Here is a 24,990-nt window from a genome sequence, read left to right as displayed (position 1 = left end):
TTTATAAGTACCTATTAAATTGTTTAATTATCTAGAACTTGTGTCAGAAGTTGAAGACCCTCTACATAAGGTTTTTGCTATGGCTTTTTGTTTTTTTACATAATCTATAATGATTTATTTATAAATTATGTAATATCTTTATTTTAGGTTTGACCACCGTTTTCTCGTGTAGACGTTGTTGCAAAATTTATAAATCAAAAGGTGCTTTAAAAACTCACATGACTTATGAATGTGGAGTTGATCCAAAGTTTAGATGCAGTTTATGTTTAAAGGCGTTTAAACAACGGGGTAACTTCCGAAGTCACATGATTTCCGTTCATAATATGATTATTTAACTAAAAAATAAAAATGGTGTATAGCCTGAAAAGTTATTTTTAAGTGTTATTCTTCAAAATAATATTTTAGGGTTTTTAATAATAAGAGTTTATATTTTTTAATTGTGAGAAACTAAATTTTAGGAAGATTGGATGTTGTAATGTTCTATGTAATTTATATGAAAATTGATGCTGTATTTTTTTTTTAATAAAGAAAATAATAGTATGATGATGTTAGTCGGTTGTTTTATAATATAAGTTAGTTTAAATTTATTGAATTTTAAATTATATTTTTTATACTTAAGTATTTAACTTTTAAACAGTCTGTTAAAAAAACGTAATTAAAAGATTTTAGTATTAATATTTATATTCGTCCTTTGAAATAAATTATTTGAGTAACCAACAATTTTCTACAACTTATAATGTTCAAGTAGAATATTTTTAAAAAGTTTATTAAATGATATATATGTACATTTTAGACTTACCTTGGAGATATTATTGTCCTGCCAAAAAATGTAACAAAGTTTACCGATCCAGAGGAGCCCTGAAAGCACATATAAGTTATGAATGCGGTGTTGATCCTAAATTCAAATGCAATTTATGCTATAAAATGTTTAAACAGCCAGTTAATTACAAACGCCATTTGATTCTTGTACATAAATTTTTATAATATCTCTATTATTCAGAACAACATTAATAGTCACTATGAATAACTGTATAGTTGAATAACTAAAAAATGATTTTTAATTTATCTTTAATATACATTGTTGAATTTATAATCTATAAGGGTGTTTATTGATTTATTGATTCATTTCATGATCTTAAAGCTTTTTTTTATATAACTGTTGTTTTATTGTTTAAGTAACAGTTTATTTATTATTGTAAATATTTTATGAAAAATAAATTCTTATTTCATATTGAATGAGTTTTCAAAGAATTATGGCTAGAATATTATAAAATTAGTTAGTTCTACTCTTGTGAGAGTTTTCGTATTATTAAATGTTTTATTAAAAAAATTAAAAATTATTACCAAAAGTTAACTATGCTTCAGAAAATTGATGGGTGTTACAAATTTATTTTTTTTAGACAATTAGGTTTGTACTAAGACAATATTTTATATTTGGCATAATAAGGTTAACTTCACAATCTTTAATCGGATGAATAGTAGTTATACAATGGAATAAAATATTTATAAATAGTATGTTAGAAAATTAATTCTTTAAAAAAATTTTCTAATAAAACTATTAAAAAATTTTTTTTTTAAAAATACATATTTTCCTTTAAATTAAAATAGTCTATTTTTGATATTAAGTTAGAAATAAAAGTTTTCATTTATGTACATAATTCCATTTTTATATATTTAGTTCATCACTGAAATATTTAGACAAATATTATTATACAAAACATAATCATAATTATAAATATAAATTCAGTTAGTGTCCAATATAAATGTTTATTTTCTTAAATTATCTGAAGTAGTTTTAAATGTCCAATCTATTGAAGCAACATATTATACGCGTACACATACAGTGTTGCATATCTTGTAGTTTATGGAATTACACTGTCATAGTGTATTAAATGTTTTTGTTATTGAAAGTGTATTTTTATTTTTGAACATAAATTTCGTTACATTTTATACATGAAACATTTGCGTTTGTTGACAATTTAAATAAATTCGCCAACTTAGTTTTTTGAATTTTAACTTGCAAATCATAATTTTTGGCTCAAATATGGACTGATGCAATTTAAAACGAGTGAAGAGTTTGTTTGTAACCTAAGTAGTATCTCTGGTATAATTAAGCTTAAGAATTAAACATTTCTTAATTTGATTTAAAAGTTTGAGTGTGCATTTAATTTATTTTTTAATATATTTAATGTATTTAATTTATTATACAGATGAAATGCAGTATATTAGTAATTTGGATAGACCTTACCTTTGTACTAAATGTGGTCGAAGATATAAGTACAAATCTGGTTGGTATCAACATAGAAAGTATGGATGTGGTATTCAGCCAATGTTTTCATGTTCGCCTTGTTCTAAGTCATTTCGTTTACCTTATGAATACAAAGTTCATATGATGTCCGTACATAATATGGTTTTGGCTAGCAATGAACACAGAAAATAACTAGTTGTAATGTAATGTCAAAAAATTTTTTTTACAAATTTAAATGTAAATTTAGAGTACCTTTTTATATTGATACAGAAAATAAGTTGGCAATTGCCAATTAGATAAATTATTGATCTCTACTAAATTCTCATGAAAGTGTTAAATAAGAATTTATTGTTTAAATATTTTATTGAATAAAACATAAAACTCATTTATTATTCTATTTGGTATTTAATTTTGGATATATTTTTGCTTTATTTGTTGTAATTTTATCTGGGTATTTTTCTGTGTAACTGATATAATATATGACATTTTAAGGGAATATGTTATGTTTTTATAATATTAATAATTACTAATAATGCACGATTTTAGTCATAAATTTATCTCTTTTTTTTTTCTTTAGACAGTATAAAGATGTCACAAAAAATAGACAATTACTATCATTGTCCTAAGTGTAGTCGCAAATACAAGTATAGATCAGGATGGTATCAACATAGGAAGTATGAATGTGGTGTCCAGCCTATGTTTGCATGTTCTGTTTGCAATAAAACATTTAGGTTTCCCCAAAAATATAAAATTCATCTTGCAAGTGTTCATAGTGTTATCATTAATTAGTTCATAATTCTTGTTATTTTTATTTGAAAAACAATTATTACTTTTTGATACTGTATCGATTTAGAAAAAATAAATGGTTTTTTATTTTAATATTATTTGTTTTTAAGGAAAATATAAAATGGATATTTTTTAAATCCACCAATATAAACAATGATTAAAATAACCAATATTATTGATTAGCAGTATGAAAGACTTACAGTAGTGTGTTTATAATTATTTTTTGTTGTTATAAGTAAAAGGTAATAATGATGTGTATTTGAAGTTTGGTTTACTTTTATTTTTATTGCTAAATTGCATTGCATAATAATTTTATTTTTTAATAATTATGTGCAATTTATTTAATTCACTTAATTTTTAAAATTAAATTTCAAATGATATAGCGATTAAACCAGAAGTTAGAGCTTTTTTTTATATATAGTCTTGCACTAAACCAAACACTTTGACAGATTATGTGATGTTTGTGTTTTATTTAATTCTAGTTCTTAATGATGACGGGAACAAATATTATTATTGTCCTAACGGATGTGGTCGTAAATACAAGTACAGACAAGGGCTATACACTCATAAAAAGTTCGAGTGTGGCGTTGATCCAACATTTTTGTGTTCAATCTGTAGCAGATCATTCAAACTTCGACAAAGTTATAAAATTCACATGGCTAGTGTGCATAACGTAATTTAATGAAATTGATTGATAAAAAAAGAGAAAATACGAGTATCAATTGTGTAAATTGGTTGATTTAGAAATGTTTGTACCTGTTAATTTTTAATAATCTAGTTATATTATTATTCATTAGATAGAATCGTCTATCTGTCCAACATTGATACTATATTTTTTGTTATAATTATTTAGTTAAGGAGTAATATTTTTACAGTATTAATTGTTGCAAATACAATACATTTTATATATAAATTTGTATTTTATATCATTTTTATTAATTATTGTACGAAAGTCTTTTACAACACAATTTATATTTAAACATTTTTTAGTTGACTTATTAAATTAATCATTTATGATAATACACATTTTGTATTTGAAAACATGTGAACATGTATATATTTAATATTGTGATAATATCAAAATAAGAATTAAATAGTGAAACTGTTAGCTTAAAGTTTTGAAAATTGAACATTAAGTAGAAATTTCATAGCTGTGATGTTTGCATGCATTTTATTTTGACGCTGTTAAAGTCATATAGTCCTTTAAATGTTAATTCGGTTCTGTATCAAAATTCTAGAATAGGTCCGCTTTTTAATAAGACTAGCGTTGTTGTTTTCCTCGACACATGCCTTGGGCCCTTACTAACTCGGTTTTGTGTGGTCAGAGAGATTGAATAACTTTGATAATATTTTTTATTTTAGCTGTTGTATATCCAGTTATACACGTAACCTTGAATCACCCCGTACAAGACAGGCGGATGTCAAAACAAGCTGATAATTATTACCATTGTCCTAACGGATGCGGCCGTAAGTACAAGTTTAGTCAAGGGCTTTTTACTCATAGAAAGTACGAATGTGGAAAAATGCCTATGTTCAAATGTGTTGCGTGTAACAAAACGTTCAAACAACCAATCAATCATAAACGACATATGAAGAACGTTCATCAATTGGATGTGTCAGAATAACGTTATTTTGGGTTAACATGTTTATTTATTCATTAAAATATTTGTTATATTGAATTATTATACATAAATATATTTTTATCGTGGTATAAGAAATAGTAGACTATATTTGTGTTTATAGACTATAGTATAACATAGTGGATTGACAAATATTAAACTGCTACACGTTAATTGTTAAATTTTTTATATTTAAAAATCTTAGGTACGTTTTTAATTATTTTGTTTAGTTTTTTTTTTTTACTGTAATAAGTAATATTTTATAATAGTAAGGGAATAGAATGATCTGATTTTAGATAAGTTATATTTCCTTGTTTAAACCATAAAAACATAATTTAACAGTAATACATATTTGTATAACTAGTGTATAACTATCTAAATTGATTATTACTCCAAAATTCCAATTCTTTAACTATAACTTCTATAAAAGGAGTCAAATTATACAAACACCTAAGCTAAAAGTGAATAGATATGACAATATTAGCATGTAAAATGTACAAATTAAAATTTTGTCCAAATATCGGTGTCATATTTGTCCAAATAAAAGTTTTGTATGTTTAACTTTTGGTGTCAGCTAACTACATCGGCTTGTTGGCTTTAAATACAGTTAACGTTCATTATTCGTTTGCTTTAAATGCGGCTGAGATCGCGTTGACCATTTATGGTTTGATCTGTATTTCACATTGTTTAAAGACATTTTTTTTTTTTACTAATATTTAATCTGTTGGTTTATCAAGTAGGATCAGAAGACTATACAGGGTCAACCGAAAACAATAAAGATGAAGAAATTGTATGTCCAAATAAATGTGGTCGTAAATACAAACACAGGGGAAGTGTGCAAAGGCACTTAAAGTTTGAATGTGGCGTCAAACCCAAATTCCAATGCACAATCTGTAGTAAATATTTTAAACAACGAATCAACTTTAAAATACACATGATTCGTATACACAGTTGTATAATGTGATAATTTTAGAAATTTGTTCTTACTACTCTTTACTAATTTTTTTAGCCTTAGGGTAAACTGTTATATTTTATTTATCCAAATATGTCTAGCTATATCATTGTTCTATCTATTATCACAACGTGTATATTTATTTATAAATATTGTTAAATTATATATGTTCAGTTATTACTGTTAAAAATTGTTGACTATATCCAGGAAATTTTATCTATGCCGTTATTTTGTATTAAACTTATAATCTCCTAATGACATCTCAAGATGTGCTTTTTATTAAATTGCACTTAATTTGAATTTGTGTATGAAAGTTAATATATACTAAAATATCCATTAGAAGAAAAAAATAGTTTTCAACTACACATTCTTTTGAAAGTTAATTTGTTCGATTTGTTACTTGGTCATAGATTATGACCAAAAATTTTAAAGGTATAAAAATAATGAACAAAATCTGACATTATGAGATTCAATCAAGTTTTATTTTGAATTTGTTAATTAATATATAGAGTGATTCACGTATTATAAACCACATAATTAATCCAAAAATTAAAAATAAAATTAATAATTTTTTTAGTTCATTGAATTATGGTTTATGATAAGTAAATTACTCTGTATATATATATATTTTAATTTTTTATTAAAAATGTTTTTATCCTAATATTTTGTATTTTATTAATAATAATTGATTTTTTATTTTAGTAAATTTTCATAAGTTGGATTACACATCTATGATCTTAAATGTATACTTTTTTCAAATTTGCTTTATGCTTTTTTTAACACAATTTAGCTTTTAATATTGTCAATTTAAAAAATTATTTATGAATTAAGATGAAATTCTTATTATTGGATTTACTTTAAGCTTACATACTACGACATTAACGTGATCTACCTCATAAATTTACTTTAAGTTAGATATAAATTTTTGAATTTACCTCAAGTTAATTGAAATCGATTTCTTTTTAGATGGTTTGTCTAGTAATAGAAGAAGAGATCAACAATTAGTAGTGTTTTGTACTAAAGGCTGCGGGCGAAAGTACAAATCTAAATGTGCTATGATACTTCATGTTAAGTACGAGTGCGGTGTTCAACCAAAATTTTTTTGCAATGGTCAAAAACCATTCAAACAGCCGATTCACTATAAAAGTCACATGATGTGTGTTCACCAGATTATTTCTTGACGTGAATATTGATGTTTTTTTATGCATTATATAATAATATTAGCAATGATTCATTACTAGTAAATTATTCAGTGCTGCTGCCTCTGTAAGTTCTTGATTAAATAAAAATTGTTTAACAGATTGTACAAATTAACAAATTATTAGAACTAAAATAATCTCTTCGGCTAATAATAAGATAAACAAGTAGAAATTTATATTTATTTGTTTTATGTCGTTTAATTTTATTAAACATATTACCTGTAGTAAAAGTATCTATGTACTTTATTTTTCATGAAGATGTTTAGAAAAAATTTTTTTGCAAAAATATCTGATTTTGAAAATATTGCTTCAAATATTTTTTTAATATAATTAAGACTATTGTAATGCAGATTGATTTGTTTTAATAATATAATATCAAAGTGCTTTAGAAAAACAGATTTTATTTTTTAGTTATTTTTTATTGAAGTAGTCAAATTAAAAAAAAATAATAATGAAATGCACATCTATCATCTTATGTTTAAGTACAGTTTTAAGGTTGTTGCCTGACAAATCTCTAAATTGATTTGTTGAACTACATCATGCGAAATTGATTTATTATTTATAAATAGTATTTAAGAGTATTAATAAAAAAAAAATTATTGTTTAATCGTCTTGTTTATTATGTAACTGATTATAACTGAATTTTACAGACAACGACTTACTACAAATGTATTTATCTATATATTTTACAACTCTTAATGTGTTATGTTAAACCATATCTTATCATATGCTTATCCTTTGTATCACTTTGTTTTGGTACTTTAGATTTGTAACTTTTCACTATCGTCTGTCTGACACGCTTTTTAACACAACTAAAAATAATATATACGTTATTTAAAATAAAAAGCTTCATTGGCTATTACAGGTGCTGGTTGGTATAATGGTAACGTACAATTCCAAAGACGACAACAAAATCAACAGCAAAAGAGTCATGTTCAATTAGGTCCATTTTGTTTTGTGTGTTCACGATGCGATAGGCGATATAAATATGTGCGAAATCTTAAGAAACACCAACGGTATCAATGTGGAGTGCCACCACAGTTTCAGTGTAAAATTTGTAGCAATTTTTTTACCCAAAAATCCAGTTTAAGAGGTCACATGCGATCAGTTCATCGCATACTTTGTTAATATTATTTAAGTTCCTAATAATTACGGTGGCTTTTTATGTGCTCATTAACAATATAGTTGACCTCTGCCTTTTGAAAAGCGTCATATAAAATTCTTTTATTTACTTTAATAAAAGTTTTTATCAAAATAAAGGGTTTTATCAATATTTATTCAATTAAAACGAACAAATGAAAATTGGTATTCTATTTTTTGTTTAATTCATTGAAATGTTCAATTTTCATATGATTTTTAAATATATATATATATATAACTACACTGAAAGATACTGATTTTCAAACGAAACTATAGTTTTGGGATCCCTTATTCTATAACAAATTATTGATATTTTGTATATTTTTTAGTATTTCTTTTGTTTTTGGGATTTATAATATTATATTTTTAATTAATGTTGGCAGATGGATATATTTATATTTATATTTATATTAACATGGTAAACATTAAGTTAACTATGTTGGGCTCTCTCGACTATTGTTTTAATAATATATTCTTTACTGGTATTTATTATAAGAATATAAGTATCACAACTACGCAACTGCTGAGAATGTTATAATTTTAATTTTTTTTAAATAATAAATCAAGTGATTTGTCAAGTCGATTGATTATATAATCCTGTAAATGCGGTTGGACAACTTAAAAAATATCATTGACTGTTTCAACTAAATATCAATATTACTATCTATTTTAAACGGGGTAAAAAATAGATTTAAAATAAACCAATTTAATGAACTGCATATGTTATGTATTCAATGTTATTATTTAGTTTTGATATTAAAGTTATAGTTAATATTATTAGACTGAATTTTTACGCTACGCGTATCTTAAGTTTTTTTTCTTAAATAGTTTATGTATTATTCTATTATAAAATCAAAATCAAATGTGTATCATATTTAGTTCAATTAGTTATTATATTATTGTACTCTTACTATTTGTTATTTTATGGAATAAAATATTTATTATATTCGAAATGTGTTATCAAATTATTATTATTTCTTTAATTATATGAATAGAAAAAAATAACTATGATTATTCTATGCTTCTTTCGCCTGGAAGACTAGAAATCAGCAGCGAGCATTTAAGCCTGACTATTTTTCATCATAGTAATCTTAAATGATTGATGGATCTAACTTATAACTTATGTTGCAGATATGCTGAGCTACCAATACGTGTGTCCTAATAATTGTGGTCGAACTTATCGAAACAAAAGTACATTGAAGAGACATGTGAAATTCGAATGTGGTGTCACTCCCAAATTTGTGTGTCATGTTTGTAATAAAACATTCAAACATGGTTTCAGTTTACCTGTTCACCTTGCTACTAAACACAAGATTATGTCTAAATCGAGCTAAAACTGATATTGATTACCGTTGTGAAGTTGAAAAGAGAAGCCTCATAAAGGATTAGTCTTTTGATAGTACAGCTGTATTAATCTAAAAAATTTGTAAACAAAAAATAAAGTTTTATTTGTATTTCAAGAATTTATATATTTTTAAAAAGTTTCAATGATCAAACTTAGAGTTTATTACCGTCGTACCACAACATTGTTTAAGCTAGTGAGCGAAAAGTAGTAACAATTCTATATTGATTTATGATGATATTGTAAAAGTATTATTGGAATCGGTTATAAGCTATAACCGAAATCACTATCTTAAGTATCTTCTATATTGTATATATATATTGATATAAACATTACAAGGTTAACTAAAAAAAAATCAAATATGCTCAGGATAATAAATATATTGTTTAATTAATATTTCATCGAGTAGCTTCGTGTTTTAGCTTTTTTCTGAAATTTAAATGAAATGGGTGATGGTGGTACCCAAAGTCATTTTTTAATTGTTGTTTTCAAATTATTTTTCCTTTAATATGTGCAGATGTGGAAAATACGTTTAAATGCGAAGAATGTGGTAAAGCATACAAAAGAGTCAAAACATTGGTCAGACACAAAAGGTACGAATGCGGCGAAAATGTAGTACATTTCCCCTGCCCTCACTGTCATAAGAAGTTCAAGCGAAAAGATACGCTTAGAATGCACGCAGCTACTGCTCATCAAGCATACATCTAAGTTAACGGCAATTATTAAATTTGTTTGTATTTATAATTATAAAAAAAGAAAATTTGAATATAATCAACAAAAATATGATCTATAAGACGTTTCTAAAAATATATATTGGTCTTGCATGTGTAGAAATTTAAATTAATCATGAAAGGTATATTTTATTATTTTGCTTGTACTCAGCTGTAAAAATTTATTTTTTTGAATGTATTATATAGTGACGCTATACAATGGCATATTTTGTGTTTTATATTTCGTTTAATAAATGTTTTTTTTAACACATCTCGTTTTACGTTTATAGCTAGTTTTTACATCAACAACGGTGGTGAACTGTCTAAGGTCTATATGTGTCCTAAGTGTGGTAAAAAGTATCGTCATCAGCCAAGTCTTTGCAACCACCGACGATACGAGTGTGGTGTAATACCTCAGTTTCGGTGTAATTTATGTAATCGGATGTTCAGTAGAAATCATCGACTACGGTCACATATCGCAATGTCGCATGGTCTTCAAGCTTTGGACCAAGAAACATAATTATACTAAATAATGTATTATCCTAAAATGTTTACTTGTGTGATATTATGTGCCATTTAACCTATATTTACGGGTTTTAGGTAATTTCAAGAGTTAAATTCAATGCGTTTTTGATAAATTGTAACATCATTTTTTACGTAATACAGTTTTTATTCATTTCAATGTATTTTACTTTTAATAAAGTTGGATGTTATTTTGACTAATTTACAATCCCTTATATTATATACAATATAAAGTATAATTTTTTATGTTTTTTCTTTAACTCATTTTAGTTTATTGACGTCTAAAACTATGAGCATTTTCACTGAATAAATTTCTTAATATGCTTAAAATTGTTTGTGTTGCGATAGGGGTTACAATTTTTTAGTCTCTTAAATTACGCTTTATTTAGTTGAATATTAAATCATTAGAAATATAAATGTTGAATTTTTTTTATAAACATTCCGAGTTACAGGGTAACGTAAAATTAAAAAAGTTTCAATTTTAATTTCGGTTTTTGTTTGGCATGCGAGACAATTATTTTTTTACTACCATCGAGGAGGCTTATTTTTAAATATAATGCACCTATTTCTAATTTTCTTATCAGATAACATAGTTATTTTTTATTTTATCAGGTTTGAGGTACAAATGTTCTAATTGTGGAAAATTATACAAGTATAAAAGAAGTTTAACATTACACTCAAAATTTGAATGTGGAATTCAACCGAGTTTCGTGTGTTCACTTTGTGATCGACGATTTGCTCATAAACACCATTTGAAATCTCATTCTGGGCTAGTTCATGGTCTTATTTTAAATTAATTATGATGTGTTTCTAAATATAGAGAAATATATGTTTAATTTCTGACAATATCTGTTTTATTGTAAGTTTTGTATCTAAATGCGAATAATTTAAGTTTATTTTGTTGATGTTCTCAAAAAGATCAATTTCATTAATTAATTAATTTTTTTGTTACTTTAAGAAATATTGTCTGAATAAAATTACATTTCAACCACTATATTTTATTTGATTTTCTTTATTTTTATTGATATTTAAAATTATGGTTTTCTAAATTAATATCTTGTTAAGTAAATTAGTGATTAATATGAACTTCAGCTTTATTTTTCCATAGTATTCAGTTTTTGTTGGCTTAATTTAAAAGCCATTTATGCGCTTTTTTCTTTATCCTTTAAGTTTTGAATGATAACGATTAATATTGGAGTAAAGGTTTAAGTGTTCGATGTATTAAAACAAATTATTTCATTGTAGAAAACTTTTGCTGTCCTCAATGTGGTAAAGTATACAAATACCATAGCAGTTTGAGTTTGCATTTGAAATTCAGATGTGGTGTCGAACCAAAGTTTACTTGTGAGGATTGTATGAAAAAATTTTCCTTCAAACATCATTGGAGAAGACATATGCTATCTGTGCATAATACCATTTGCTAGATACTCTAACTTTTAGTGTTTTGTAAATACTGACTTGTATAATCAGCATTTTTTGTTATTTTTTTTAAATATGTGACTTTAATTAATAAAATAAGATATTTTTGCATTAAAATATTTTTGTTTCTTTTAAAGATTTTTTTAAAACTAGATTACGAATAACTTTAAATGAAGAACTACTAATTCGATATCTAAACAGTTTTATTTTAAATCTTATTATTGAAATCTGTAAGTTCTGATGCTACAAATTTTTTATTTATCAATATAAATAACAATTAGTGTTATTTTCTTGTTTTTAAATTTTATATTTTTAATTATAAAACGTATATTCTCAGTTTGCTGAGTTTTTAAATTCTATAGTGATTGTTATTTAAGATCATTAATTTATATTAATCATTTGCATAATGAATTGCTTTATTGTTTTGTTTAAAATTTTTATCGTCGTTTATTATACAGTTCAGTGTTATCTCAGTCTTTAATATAGTTTTGAATATTTATAAGAAACTCTCTTACTCATATTATATATTATTATTTTATAGAAAAAACGTTAAATGATGAAGATTTGTACGTTTGCAACCAATGTGGCAAGTATTATATGCATAGAAGTAGTTTGCAAAGGCACTCAAAATTCGAATGTGGAATGGTGCCCAGGTTTGAGTGCATTTTTTGTAAACGCAAGTTCAGTCAGAGGTCAAATCTTAATAGGCACATTTATGATATTCACAAAAATGATTTGGATCAAGTAGTTGCCGATAGATGTTTGGTATATATTATTTTATTACCATATATTAATACTTTTTTTCAAAACATATATAGTATGTTCAATAAGTAAGGAAACATGTTAATTGTTACAAATATTGATACAAAATAACTCGTTTCCTCACTTACTAAACATTCTATATATCATTTTTAGCTGTATTATATGATATAGTTAAACTTAAATTTTTATCAAGGAAATGATGATAGGGTAATCTATTCGTCATCATTAGTATATGCTGTCTTTAATAATTTTTATATATATATATATGTATACAATATTTTTGTAATTATGTATATTGACTATGTCTTTATTTCATTTTATAGGTAACTAAGAATGTTAAAGAAAACTTCGAGGATCGCCTTAATAAGGAAGTGACTTAAAGTTAAAAGTGTTTTAGCTATATAATCTTATTATGGACAAAAATTTCTTTGTTAAAGTGAATTTAAATTTAGTGGGCTGTTATCAGAATTTTTTTTAGAAATTTTATTTATTTTATTGTTGGTTTTGTTATAGTTACACATTTGAATTTAATAAAAAAATTATATTTGTTACTATTTGTTTCATTTTTTATTATTTAAGTTGAATTTTTTCAGCTTTCATAATTCAAATTTAATTTAAAGTAGTCAAATTCAACTTCAATTAGTGAAAAAAATATAAAACTTGACGATTCTTATGATTATATTAAACATATGACATTTAGAAAAAAATTTATATGATCATTTATTATTTTAATATTGGTTCAAATATTATATACTTTGTTATTTAAATACCTTTTTTAAAATTGGTAATGTATACTTAAGTAAATAAAAATATATGAATTTTATATTTAGTTTAAATAATATTTACTGATTGACGCGAGGTTTTTTGGTAATGCATGGAATACTTCGAAATTTCTTAAGCTATCTAAATATATTTAGTTATAAATTATTGATGCTTTAAAGATAACTGTAAAAATATAGCAGTTATATAACAGTTTGTACTTTACGGTAATATTTTGCTGTAGATAACTAATCCCATTATATTGTTAAAAAAAAAATTTGTTTTAAATTATCTTTTTTTGTTTTTGTTTTTTGTCATTTTATAGATTACTTTTTTTTTCACAAGTGTCCCAAATGCTTTAGAACGTACAAGCACAAGCGAAACTTACGACAACATTTAAATTACGAGTGTGGAGTTGAACCTAAGTTTGAATGTGATGTTTGCAAGAAAAAATTCGCTCACAAACAACATAGAAATAGGCACTTGTTGACTATACATAAAGTATTACCAGAATCTTGGCAGTAAAGATTATTTTTAAACTACCTATCATTTTTTTTTATAACAATGTTAACTATGAAATTATTGAAAAAATTAACACTTAATTACAAAATTTACACGTTATATAATTATACTTTGTATTTTATTTATTAAGAATAGTCATTGTGGCTATAATAGAACTGATGTGTTTGGTTTTATAAGAAACGTAATTTTTTATTATTAACTGTTGTCTATTGCCGTCCGTTAAAATGAGTTAATTAATATGTAAAAAAATGAGTATTATACAGTTATACTGAGTTATAATTTTACGCTAATCACTGATTTCTCTTAAAATAATAATTATTTTGAATTATTTTTTTTATTTCTTAGTGTCATATATTTCTTGATTTATTATTTTTATCATTCATCTCTTATACTTTATAAGCGTGTCAACTTTATTTTTTTAAAGGGTACACGTATTTTTAGCTAGCTTTTAGAATAGAAAATTATCTAATTAAAGAAATGACTGGTCAATAATAAATTTAAATATTTTGAAAGTTAATAACATTTTTATACTTAGAAGGGAGATTAGTTCCGTCTGATAAATGTTTTATGATAAAAACTGCCATACTTACGCCTCACCTCCATTTTGTAATTTAAAATGGTAATAACTTGAAATAATTGGTCAAAAGTTATTACTAATCGGTCAACTATTTAATTAGATTTTTTTTATAAGCTAGTTTAATATGTCGTCATTTAATAAAATAAAGTTGACACCATTATAAGGTGTAAGGGATCTGCTAAAATAAGAAATATTTGAAAATAAATAATAACCAAAAATTTTCTTAAAATAATTATTTTTTTAAGCGAATTCAAGTGGGACTAATGTTAAAAGATCCATGGTGTTTTTTGTTATATGTTGATATAAATGATGTTTTATGTAATTATAATAAGGTACCAATTGATCTTGTAGTAATAATTATTAAACTTCCAGTGAAATATTTCTCTTATGGAATATAACTCGGTAGTGAAGATTTGTGTATATTTTTAAACTAAAATGGTGTTAAATATAGCTGTGTTATGACGTATTTTTTTTGTACAATAATTGTTAATTAGTATAGAATATTAAATTTTTGAGCATTATATTTTTATCCATTAAGAGGAGAGTTTTTTAGATTTGATTTGAATGTTTTGAAAAATTATTGGGAGGTTTACACCACGGTATTTTTAATTGTGTTAACGCATTAATTAGAGTATTTAAACAACTTAAAGATAGTGGTGGCTATAGATGTAAGCATAATGAGAAGTTTAATATATTAGTAGTTTTATAGACTCAATTTAACAATTCAAGTGGGAATTATGAATTAATTTCCGTAATATCACATCTGGAACTACTTTTTACTTACAGTTTTTTTGAGTTTAATTTATTTTCTTCATTTTTTAGAAGAGCGTTTTTTCTGTCCTAATAATTTTTGTAACCGCAACTATAAGAATAAGAGGAGCCTTCGACGACATATTAATGATGAGTGTGGCATCAAACCGAAGTTCAAGTGTACATTCTGTTTGAAATGTATGAATCGAAGAGTACTTTGCAAAAACATAAATCCGTTTGTCGTGCCATCTTGTCAACTTATTAATCAAAAATCCATTTGTATCAATTTGTAAATTCGTACCATTAAATTAAAAAATATAACTATATATTTATATTCTTCTTAACATTCTTAATTTTATAAGAAACTATTATTCTGTTTAACTACTAAATCAATTGATAATCTGTATAATTAAATTATATATATTAATATTTTTTTAAATTAAAATACATGTAATTATTTTATACTCATGCGATCAATTAATTAACAAGTTTATTTATCTTGTTTGTATTTTAATATACTACTTAACTTTAAAACAAGGCTATTAATGTAAAAAATAGTTTTAATAGGTGTTAATGTTTTAAAAACATTTTTTTGAAGATTAACGAATTACTACATTTTTAGAGCGATTTTTGTGTCCAAATATGTGTGGACGACATTACAAGAGAAAAGGTCATATGGTGGCTCATTTCAAATTTGAATGTGGCAAGGAGCCAATGTTTAACTGTCCATTGTGTAGGTACAAGTGTTTTAGAAAAGCTCATCTTAAAGTCCATATGGTAAACATTCACAAAGTGTTGCTTGAAAACGTCTCAACTCAAGTTTTCAATGAATGATCTTTACGACGATAAAGAAACCAGAAAATATGCGATTTTAACACATAAGTCAAGTTTTGGTTGATTAAAAAAAATTCTCATTCTAATATTATTTACAACTGTATATTGTTTGTTAAAAATAACAATCTTATAGATTTAATAAATAGTTTTAATTTTCATTCTGTGTTTTCTTTTATTTAACTGAAATCTGCGTAAGAAGATTTCACTGATATTATTAAAATGATAATCAATATTATAAGATTTCATTTTCAATTATAATGTTGTGTTAATTATCGTCATTTATAATTCTATGTAGTGTATCGTACAAATTGTTCTTTTCAGTTGAAATTTTCGGCCGTTTCGTCTGTCCTAACCAATGTGGCCGTCACTATAAACAAAAACATCATATGACGTATCATTTAAAAGTAGAATGTGGCAAAGAGCCTACATACGAATGTCCAATATGTCATCGAAAATATACAAGGAAGTACTCAATCAAAACTCACGTAACTCTTGTACATGGAATATTGTATGAAGATGCTATTAAAATGGTTTATAACAGAAATGACAAATTGACATAAAAAAATTCATTAATTAGTAGAAAATAATTTTTCATTCTTGAATCTTAGTTAAATATAACTTTTTGTTTCGATTCAATTATTTAAGTGTTTCCAACATTTCTTTTTTTTTTAGTATAAATTTGTTATTTTGTTATTATTATTATTATATTGATACACATTTATTTGTATTTCTCAAAAATAAATATATTGTAATATTTCAGTAGTAATTTTATTTGAACAATACTTTTACTCATATGTTTTTGTTTGATTTATAAGTGAACTTTTTTAAAAAGTATTTTGTATTAAACACAAGTAATTAATTCTTATTATAAAATTTATTTCATAAATTACTTATGGAATAATAGTTATTTGATCTCAAACGAGTATAAAAATATATCATTGTTCCTTTATTTAATAGAGGTATTTTACAATTTAGTAACCGTTGTGGATTTCATTAAATTAAAAAGAATTCTATAGATTTCAAATATTATATTTATTTTTATTTCATTTTATTATTTAAAAATTAATGTTGGTATGGAAAGAAATTAAAATTATTGATGTTTTTAGATGTTAAGTAATAAATTTATAGTGTTTAGCAAGTAAGATAATGGATTTATATTATTCTCATTGTAACAATTTACCTGTTTCCTTACTTATTGAATACTCTGTATTTCTTAGTGATGTATGCGTTTTTAAAACAGAATTTTATGGCTTAAGTAGAATATTAAATGGAATGGTCATAAATATGTAATAATAATTAATTATTTTGATTCCAGGGAAATATTTCGATCGTTTTTATTGTCCTAATAATTGTGGTCACAATTATAAAAGAAAAGGCCATATGATGTTCCATTTTAGATTTGAATGCGGTAAACCGCCATTGTTCAGGTGTACTATGTGTTCTCGAAAATTCCACCAGAAATCAAGTCTTAAGACTCATGTGGTCTCTGTACACAAAATGTTGTTCAATAATAGTCAGTCATACACAAGTTCTAGAAATATTTCTTAATAAATACAATGTAATACTTAATATATATATACTCAATATACTATTTATAAGAAATGTGTTGGTATAAAATAGTTTTCTATTTTGTTTTTCATTTTTTAATTTGGTTGGAAAATTTTTTTGTTTTATTATAAAAACGCGTACTTTGAAACACATTTGATAATTGTTTGTTAATTTTTGGTCTTTTGTTACGAGGCAAAGGTTTTTACCTTCTTAAAACTTAAATTTCTCATTATGCTGTGATTTAAATTGGTATAATATGATGTAAAGTCACTTGTGTATTATATCTTAAAATTTATCACTAGTTAGAAAAAGCTTCTGTTTAATATTTATCCTATGATATTTTTATATGTTTGTAAAGAGAAATGAATCATTTTTGGCAGGTGAGATCGGAGATCGGTTTATGTGCCCCAATGGTTGTGGTCGTCATTACAAGCATAAGACACATATGTCTTATCATTGGAAATTCGAATGCGGCAAATCGCCCAAATTCATCTGTCCAAAGTGTGATCGACGGTTTTACCAGAAATCTAATTTGAAAACTCATGTAGTTACCAAACATAAAATTTTGTATAGTCAATTAATATTATAAATGAAATTTTTTGATGACGATTTTTTTTTCCAGTGTTCTAATTATTTTTTACTTATTGAAATAAATGATTTTTTTAAAAATGTTTTTAGAAGTTTTGTTATCGCATCAAACTAATGGGGTTTTAATTTTTGTCCATTTTAAATGATTTGTGGAAATCAGTTAAGCTTATTGTTGTGTGGAATTGAAATTTATACTATTTGAATGGTGTATCTAATATTATGTAAAATTAATTTAAGCATATATTTTCGTAATAGTTTGAATAAATGGTTAATTATTGTTTATGTTGTATCTTATTTGTAAATGATATTCTGTGATAATTAAATAAAATGTTTTTAATGCACAGATATATTAAACATTTCTTTTTATAAATATATGTTAAGTCTCATTTATCAACATTTTTTTGTCTTAGGTAAATCGTCTATAGCTTATGTAGTACCAATAAATGGACGTTTTTATTGTTTGAATAATTGCGGCAGACATTATAAAAACAAAAGGGACATGGGCTATCATTTTAGACATGAATGTGGTGTGCCTTTACAATTTCAGTGTAATTATTGTCATATGAAGTACATTAACAGGTCAAAATTAAAGAATCACATTGCTATGAAGCATCATATCATTTATTCGGATTAATTTGGTTTTCAATTAAAAATAATTTTCATTAATAACTGTTTGTAGTTTTTTTTTAAATATTACTAGAAATTAAAAAAAAAATTATAAGTAAAAAGTTAATTGATATAAGAGTAAAATATTTAATATAATTATTCAGTTGATCATTTTATAAAAATTGTTTCATTAAACAAATTTTGTAAATAGAAAAATAGAAAAATCTATCAATTATTGGACTTGTTGTTTTTTGTTTTTTTGTCTTGTTGATTTTTTTTATTGAAAGAAATTAAAAAGAAATGATCTTTTTGTAAATAAATCATTTTTATTTTGATTTATACCTAATACAAGAATTTATCATTTTTATTTGTATATAAATCATTGAATTAAATATAGAATATGTAATTAGTTTTATTTATATTTAATCATTTTGTTTATTTTTTTTAATTTCAATGTCTTATATTTTGACAGTTATGAATATAAAATTATTTAAAACTAAAAATATTCACCACAGTAATCAATTTTTTATTATACAAAGTGATTCATTTAGGATAAGACAATCATTTTTTTTTTTTTAAATTCTACTATAAATGTAGTTAAATAATTTCTATATTGTTGTCTCTCATGGATGAATTGGGCCACTGTGCTAAGTACAGTAGCACAGTGATCAGACGACCGAAGGGCTGTCAGAAGATGCCGAAGTTGCGATTTAATTATTTTATTGATTACAGAGGCTTAGATATAAATATTAAAAAAAATATAGAGATTTTTACATTTAGACTTTCATGTTTGTCCAGATACTTAATTTTTATTTTATTTAATTGATGTGCAATAAAAAGAAATAATTTCCTAGCCCAACAAACGGCGTTGTGGGATTAATTTTTTTCTATCACTCTGTGCTGAATATCCCAAGCTAAAATAATGATAAAATTGTATTTTAAATTAAAATTTTATACAATAAACATATCAAAAAGACAAACAGTTAATTAAATGGATAAAAAAATGTGTAAGAACAAAATTGTTTGAAATATTTTTCTATCATACCCTTGAACTAAAAATAGGGGTTCATATTAAAGAAAATTTAAGTTTAGGTTTCCATTCCTAAATGGATGAAAGCAAAAATTATTTAACTACATATTATTGTTGAATATTTTTAAATTAAACAATTTTTCTTTAGAAAAATTAAAATTTTTTAATAGTTCCCGAAAAAATGTCTTGCTTTAATGAATCACTTTTATATGCATATAAAGGTTATGTTAATGATAAAAATAACTCTGTTATTACAATTAGTTTTAGTGGAAAATTTTACTAAAAACAAAGGGAACACTTATTATTTGTTAGTAATCACGTAAAATAAATTTACGTGATTAATGCAAAGTAAATTTTTACTTAATAAACTTAAAATATTATCTAAGATAGACAGTTTATAATTATTGATTAAAATAGGTTACTTTTAAGGTTCCTTAAAGGTTTTTATAGTTATTTAATGTTTAAAATTGTTTGTTTTCAAATACAATATTTGTATGTTTACATGTATTTGTTTTTATTAAATTACCCATTTCATTTAGCTACATCTTAGCTTGTTGAAAGATCAGTTTATTCGCCTTTATTAATTATGAAAAATTTTACATAAATATATTATATAATGTATTTTTGATAATATCTTTAACTTACAGGTGTTCAATGGTTTCATTGCAGTAATGGATGTGGAAAAAAATATAAGCATCGTACTAATCTATTGAGGCACGTAAAAAACGAATGTGGAGTTGGACCACAGTTCAAATGTCATCTGTGTACTAAAGCGTTTACGCAAAACTCCAGTCTCAAATTTCATGTAATAACTAGACACCCAGATGTAATTACAACAAGGTATTTGTAATTTAATTTGCTGATCATAATTGAGAGGGTTGGAAGACGCTGTACAATGTAGTGCTTATCTAGAAGATAAAACACATAGCTTTATAACTTTTTACGTTGGCATATAGCTTTTAAGAATCTTCTTGTAGGGAAATGTGCGAATTTCATTCAAAATAAACAATTTTTGCTTTACAGATCAGATACCTTACTTGACTCAGAGCAATACACTGGAGATGAGGTATTACTGTCCCAACGAAAAGTGTGGCCGAAATTATAAGAATAAATGTAGTTTAACGTTTCACCTACGCAATGAATGTGGAGTTACTCCCAAGTACAAGTGTCCTTTTTGTCCGAAACAGTGTTTTAGAAAAAACAATTTGAAAAACCATATGCTCCTTGTTCACAATTATTCCGATAAACTTAACGAAATAAAAAAATAATTTTTTCTCATTTTTACTTAATATTGTACCAATTTTATATGTTGACTTGAATATTTATTAGCTTAGTATTTATTTTTGTATTACATTAAAATAATTATTTTATAAATATTATTCACTCTAATGAAATTGCTGTAAAAAGATTGAAAATGTTTATAGAAATTTACGTTTTGAGATTGAATATTTTATTAGCTAGTTACATTATCTCGATAATGAATGATTAATAAATTTATGAAACTTCTCTAGATTTTTTTTGTATTATTAAATGCTTTGAAATTTATTAATTTAAGTTTTCATTTTACTAATGTCCTTTAACCAGAAATTTTACAAAACGAATTATAGTTAAACCATAATGTTTCATTTAAATTATCTGTAACAATTTTTTTTGTAGTTAAGATTTGAAAGTTTTACGTTTTAAAATTATATAATATTTTTATCTCACTTATTACATCAGTTTTATTGCTAATTTGCTATAGGTTTTCGAGTGCTGCCTTATGACTTTCGAGTAAATGGATTCGATTGTCCTAACTTATGTGGCAGAAACTACAAGTACAAGCGAAATTTAGTGTCTCATTTAAAAATGGAATGCGGCAAGACACCTACTTTCAAATGTCCATATTGTGAGAAGTCCACCTTTTACAAAGCCAATCTAAGAAAACACATACTGAATATACACAAAATTATAGAACGCGTTGTATAAAATACTAATTTATACTAATATTTAATTGGGGATGTAGGGAGGGTCACTCTTTTACTCTAGGTTTTTTATGAGGACTGACTGTAATACCATTTTAGTTGTTAAAACTTGGCAAACTATGATTTCAGTTTATATTTATGAAACTTATTAGTAGATTTATTTAATCGTAAAATGTATTTAATGTGTTTATGCTATAACAAAAAAATTACGTGTAGTTTTAACAAATATTATGTTGTAGAATATTAAAGATTTAGAATTAATATAACACAATCATATTTCTTTTTTAATAATGAAGTTTTAGTTATTTATATATCACTAAATAGTGTAAAAATAATTACCTTTTTTGTTGCTGTAATTGTAGTTAAGAGTTAATACAGCTAGTAGTTTTTATCTAAGTCTAAAAGATTAAACTCTTTAACATAAATTACTAATACTGTGTCATACATTTTCATTATTTTCTATAGAATTTTGGCTCAATCAAATGGTTGAAATAGAAGTGAAAAGAAGAATGATAGCCGAACGACACCACTGTCCAAACTGTGGACAGAGTTATAAGTATAAGGGAGGGTTAAGGCGCCATATTGATTTTGAGTGTGGCAAAACACCACAGTTTGTGTGTCCGGAATGTCCGAAAGTATTTTCCAGGAAGGATAAACTTCTCAGGCACAGGAAGAACGTACACAAAATCAAAGGATCTACAAATGATAACTTTGAAAAAGAAACTAAAGTTGCCACTGGTACCAATCACGAATGAAAAATACCTGAAACTATTTATCTTTAATTTATTAAGTACTTAATCTACTATTTTAAAGTCATTATGTATTATTAAATATATAGACATTGCATCTATACTAATAATAAGAATATTAATTATTTATTTATTAATGCTATTGATATATATGTACACTGTTCTCCGATTATTGTTTGATTAATTAAAAATAAAACTTATTAATTTATTTATTATGTATTATATAGTTATTTTAGTAAAGTTTTTTAATATAGTATTTATAATTATCACTGTTTAAGGTGATAAATTAATTGTGATATAATTTATTTAGTTACATTTGTTAAGATCCCTATCTAATTATATAGAAGATATTGTACGAAATTTTACTATTATGTAAAATTTAAGAACATCATTTAATATAGAAAAACCCATTTATTCTTCATATCATTTTGGTGGTCACAATTGCTCTTTTCTGAGCTTTGAACCAATTTAAACAGTTTTTTATATTCAATTTAACATTTAAATTTGTTGTATTTTTTAGATGGTATGGATTATTATGATGCAAAAGCTAATCGATACGTTTGTCCTAACGACTGCGGACGACATTACAAAAGGAAAGGTCATATGACTTATCATATGAAGTTTGAATGCGGAGTGCAGCCTAAATTTAAATGCTGTTATTGCAACAAAAAGTCTAATCGCAAGTCTAACCTTAAAACACACGTGATGGCTGTTCACAAAGTCATGTTTGACGACTCTCTTATAATTTCTTCAAATATTTAATACTAACTGACTTTCATAAAACATTTTTATTTTATTAATTAATTTTTTTAAAACTTACTCTAGTTAAATTTTATTTTAGTTTTATTTTTATTGGTATAATATAATATATCCATTATCTTGACTGATTATTCTATACGTTAATATTATAATAAATATAAAACTTGTTGAATTTAGAGAATATAAAAAGATCTCATAGATACAATAATTGTATGAATAATATCGTAATTCGAGTAATGTAGAACTACAATGTAATATAATTTACCCAGATACAGTATCTGTTTCACTTTTCAATGTACTGAGTTTTATTTGGTTTAAAAAAAATACTACAATAGCAAATTAATTTTGTTTAATAGATATTTTTATATTTAATATCTTACAACTCTTTATCTGAGTGTTAAAATATTAAAGATTTTTTTAAAAATACTTAAATTTCTATACTATAAAATAATTTGTTGATGAATAAAAATTACATTTTTATTGGTTTAAATATATATATTGATTTAGAAATGTTCTAATGTTTTTTTTTGTTCTTGTGAAAAAATGGTCCGACGAACATTTTTCTATGAATAAAAATTTGATGGTTTGAATTGATTTGTTTTTTTAAATGTTTGTTAGTTACTATTGTAAAGTTTAGTTTTGTAATGTTTAAAGTGTCATTAAGCCTAGATTAAATGGTGTAGGGAGGTCATATACTCGATTTTTGATATTAGATTACTAACGGTCTACTTATTAGATCGCAGAATAAAACGCTGGGGGTCTTATAAGGTACCAAAGAGAGAAAAGTTTATACTTTAAAAATTTAAAATAATAATATAATTTTGAGAAATAATTTTTTACTTAAATAATTGTTTAACTTTCTTACAGCTTAAATAGCAAAAAATCACTAATAAGTTTTATTTTCATGCTTATATAGTTAAAGAAGTAAATGTGTACATTGACTAATAAAAAACTGTGTTAATTAATAAAATCATTTTATAGATTTAATTTATTCAAGTTGAAAGCTCGTTTTTTATTTTGGTCTCTGTTTTCTGTTGGAAAATTTAATTAGTTTAGATTTAGAGCTTAGTTTTTGGGTTAATCGACTCGTTTTTTATAACATTTTTCATTCACATAGATATTGCATTATCGTTTTTTTTAGGTTCTGATCGAAGATACATATGTCCAAATTTGTGCGGTCACAGTTACACTAGAAAAGATAACCTTACCAGACACATGAACACCAGGTGTGGTGTTCTGAAGAAATTTGCTTGCACTCTATGTAAAAAACCATTTGCACGCACTGATGCTCTTAAAAATCATATAAAAACTGTACACAAATATTATGAATGTTCCTTCATTGACAATTGAATTATAGCAATGTAAAATTGATGATATTATTGTTTGTTATAATAATTATATTAATTATAACATAAAATTATTTGTTTTTGAAATTGTAGTTAATTTATTTCTAAGATGAGTATTTCTTTTTAAAATATTCGCTTAAAGCATATGAGCCCTCAAAAAGTTTATGTGCAATTAAAAAAGTAGAAAATATATTAAATAATTCTTTTAACTTTCATTAATTTACTTCTTTTTTCAATTATTCAGATTGTGAAGCGGCCGATC

At 24.4% G+C, this 24,990-nt stretch overlaps 4 protein-coding genes across 18 annotated transcripts in view; 3 read left to right on the top strand and 1 right to left on the bottom strand.

Moving 5' to 3' along the window:
• Positions 1 to 11,512, top strand: part of LOC126902670 (longitudinals lacking protein-like) — a 101,531-nt gene extending 90,019 nt beyond the window's left edge. The window contains exons 5-6 of one of the 15 annotated variants that reach the window (XM_050680167.1): positions 5,394 to 5,549; positions 6,572 to 6,801. In XM_050680167.1, the coding sequence (XP_050536124.1) occupies positions 5,394 to 5,549; positions 6,572 to 6,786 (371 nt within the window). In that variant the 3' untranslated portion in view covers positions 6,787 to 6,801. Of the gene's footprint in view, positions 1 to 147; positions 289 to 458; positions 539 to 793; positions 1,000 to 2,210; positions 2,456 to 2,825; positions 3,128 to 3,516; positions 3,732 to 4,396; positions 4,675 to 5,390; positions 5,550 to 6,571; positions 6,802 to 7,669; positions 7,973 to 9,075; positions 9,294 to 9,803; positions 10,010 to 10,286; positions 10,532 to 11,130 lie in introns of those variants that run through there. The other 14 variants (XM_050680166.1, XM_050680168.1, XM_050680200.1 and 11 more) reach the window with 14 other exon arrangements.
• The window catches only part of LOC126902674 (uncharacterized), a 236,250-nt gene that overhangs the window by 130,766 nt on the left and 80,494 nt on the right, over positions 1 to 24,990 (bottom strand). The gene's annotated exons all lie outside the window — the stretch shown is intronic.
• LOC126902162 (GDNF-inducible zinc finger protein 1-like) lies at positions 12,494 to 18,805 on the top strand. Its single transcript, XM_050679189.1, has 4 exons — positions 12,494 to 12,617; positions 16,412 to 16,699; positions 17,445 to 17,654; positions 18,070 to 18,805. Exons 1-4 carry the CDS (start codon positions 12,494 to 12,496, stop codon positions 18,276 to 18,278), a joined length of 831 nt encoding a protein of 276 aa, XP_050535146.1. The 3' UTR covers positions 18,279 to 18,805.
• LOC126902161 (zinc finger X-chromosomal protein-like) lies at positions 21,185 to 24,577 on the top strand. The gene is made up of 2 exons (XM_050679187.1): positions 21,185 to 21,875; positions 23,134 to 24,577. Exons 1-2 carry the CDS (start codon positions 21,759 to 21,761, stop codon positions 23,383 to 23,385), a joined length of 369 nt encoding a protein of 122 aa, XP_050535144.1. The 5' UTR covers positions 21,185 to 21,758; the 3' UTR covers positions 23,386 to 24,577.

The sequence above is a fragment of the Daktulosphaira vitifoliae genome, unplaced genomic scaffold (assembly GCF_025091365.1).
Source record: "Daktulosphaira vitifoliae isolate Bord-2020 unplaced genomic scaffold, ASM2509136v1 Scaffold_3, whole genome shotgun sequence".
Taxonomy (NCBI): Eukaryota; Metazoa; Arthropoda; class Insecta; order Hemiptera; family Phylloxeridae; genus Daktulosphaira; species Daktulosphaira vitifoliae.
The sequence above is the reverse complement of the archived record's forward strand: the minus strand, read 5'-3'. Positions and strand labels throughout refer to the sequence as shown.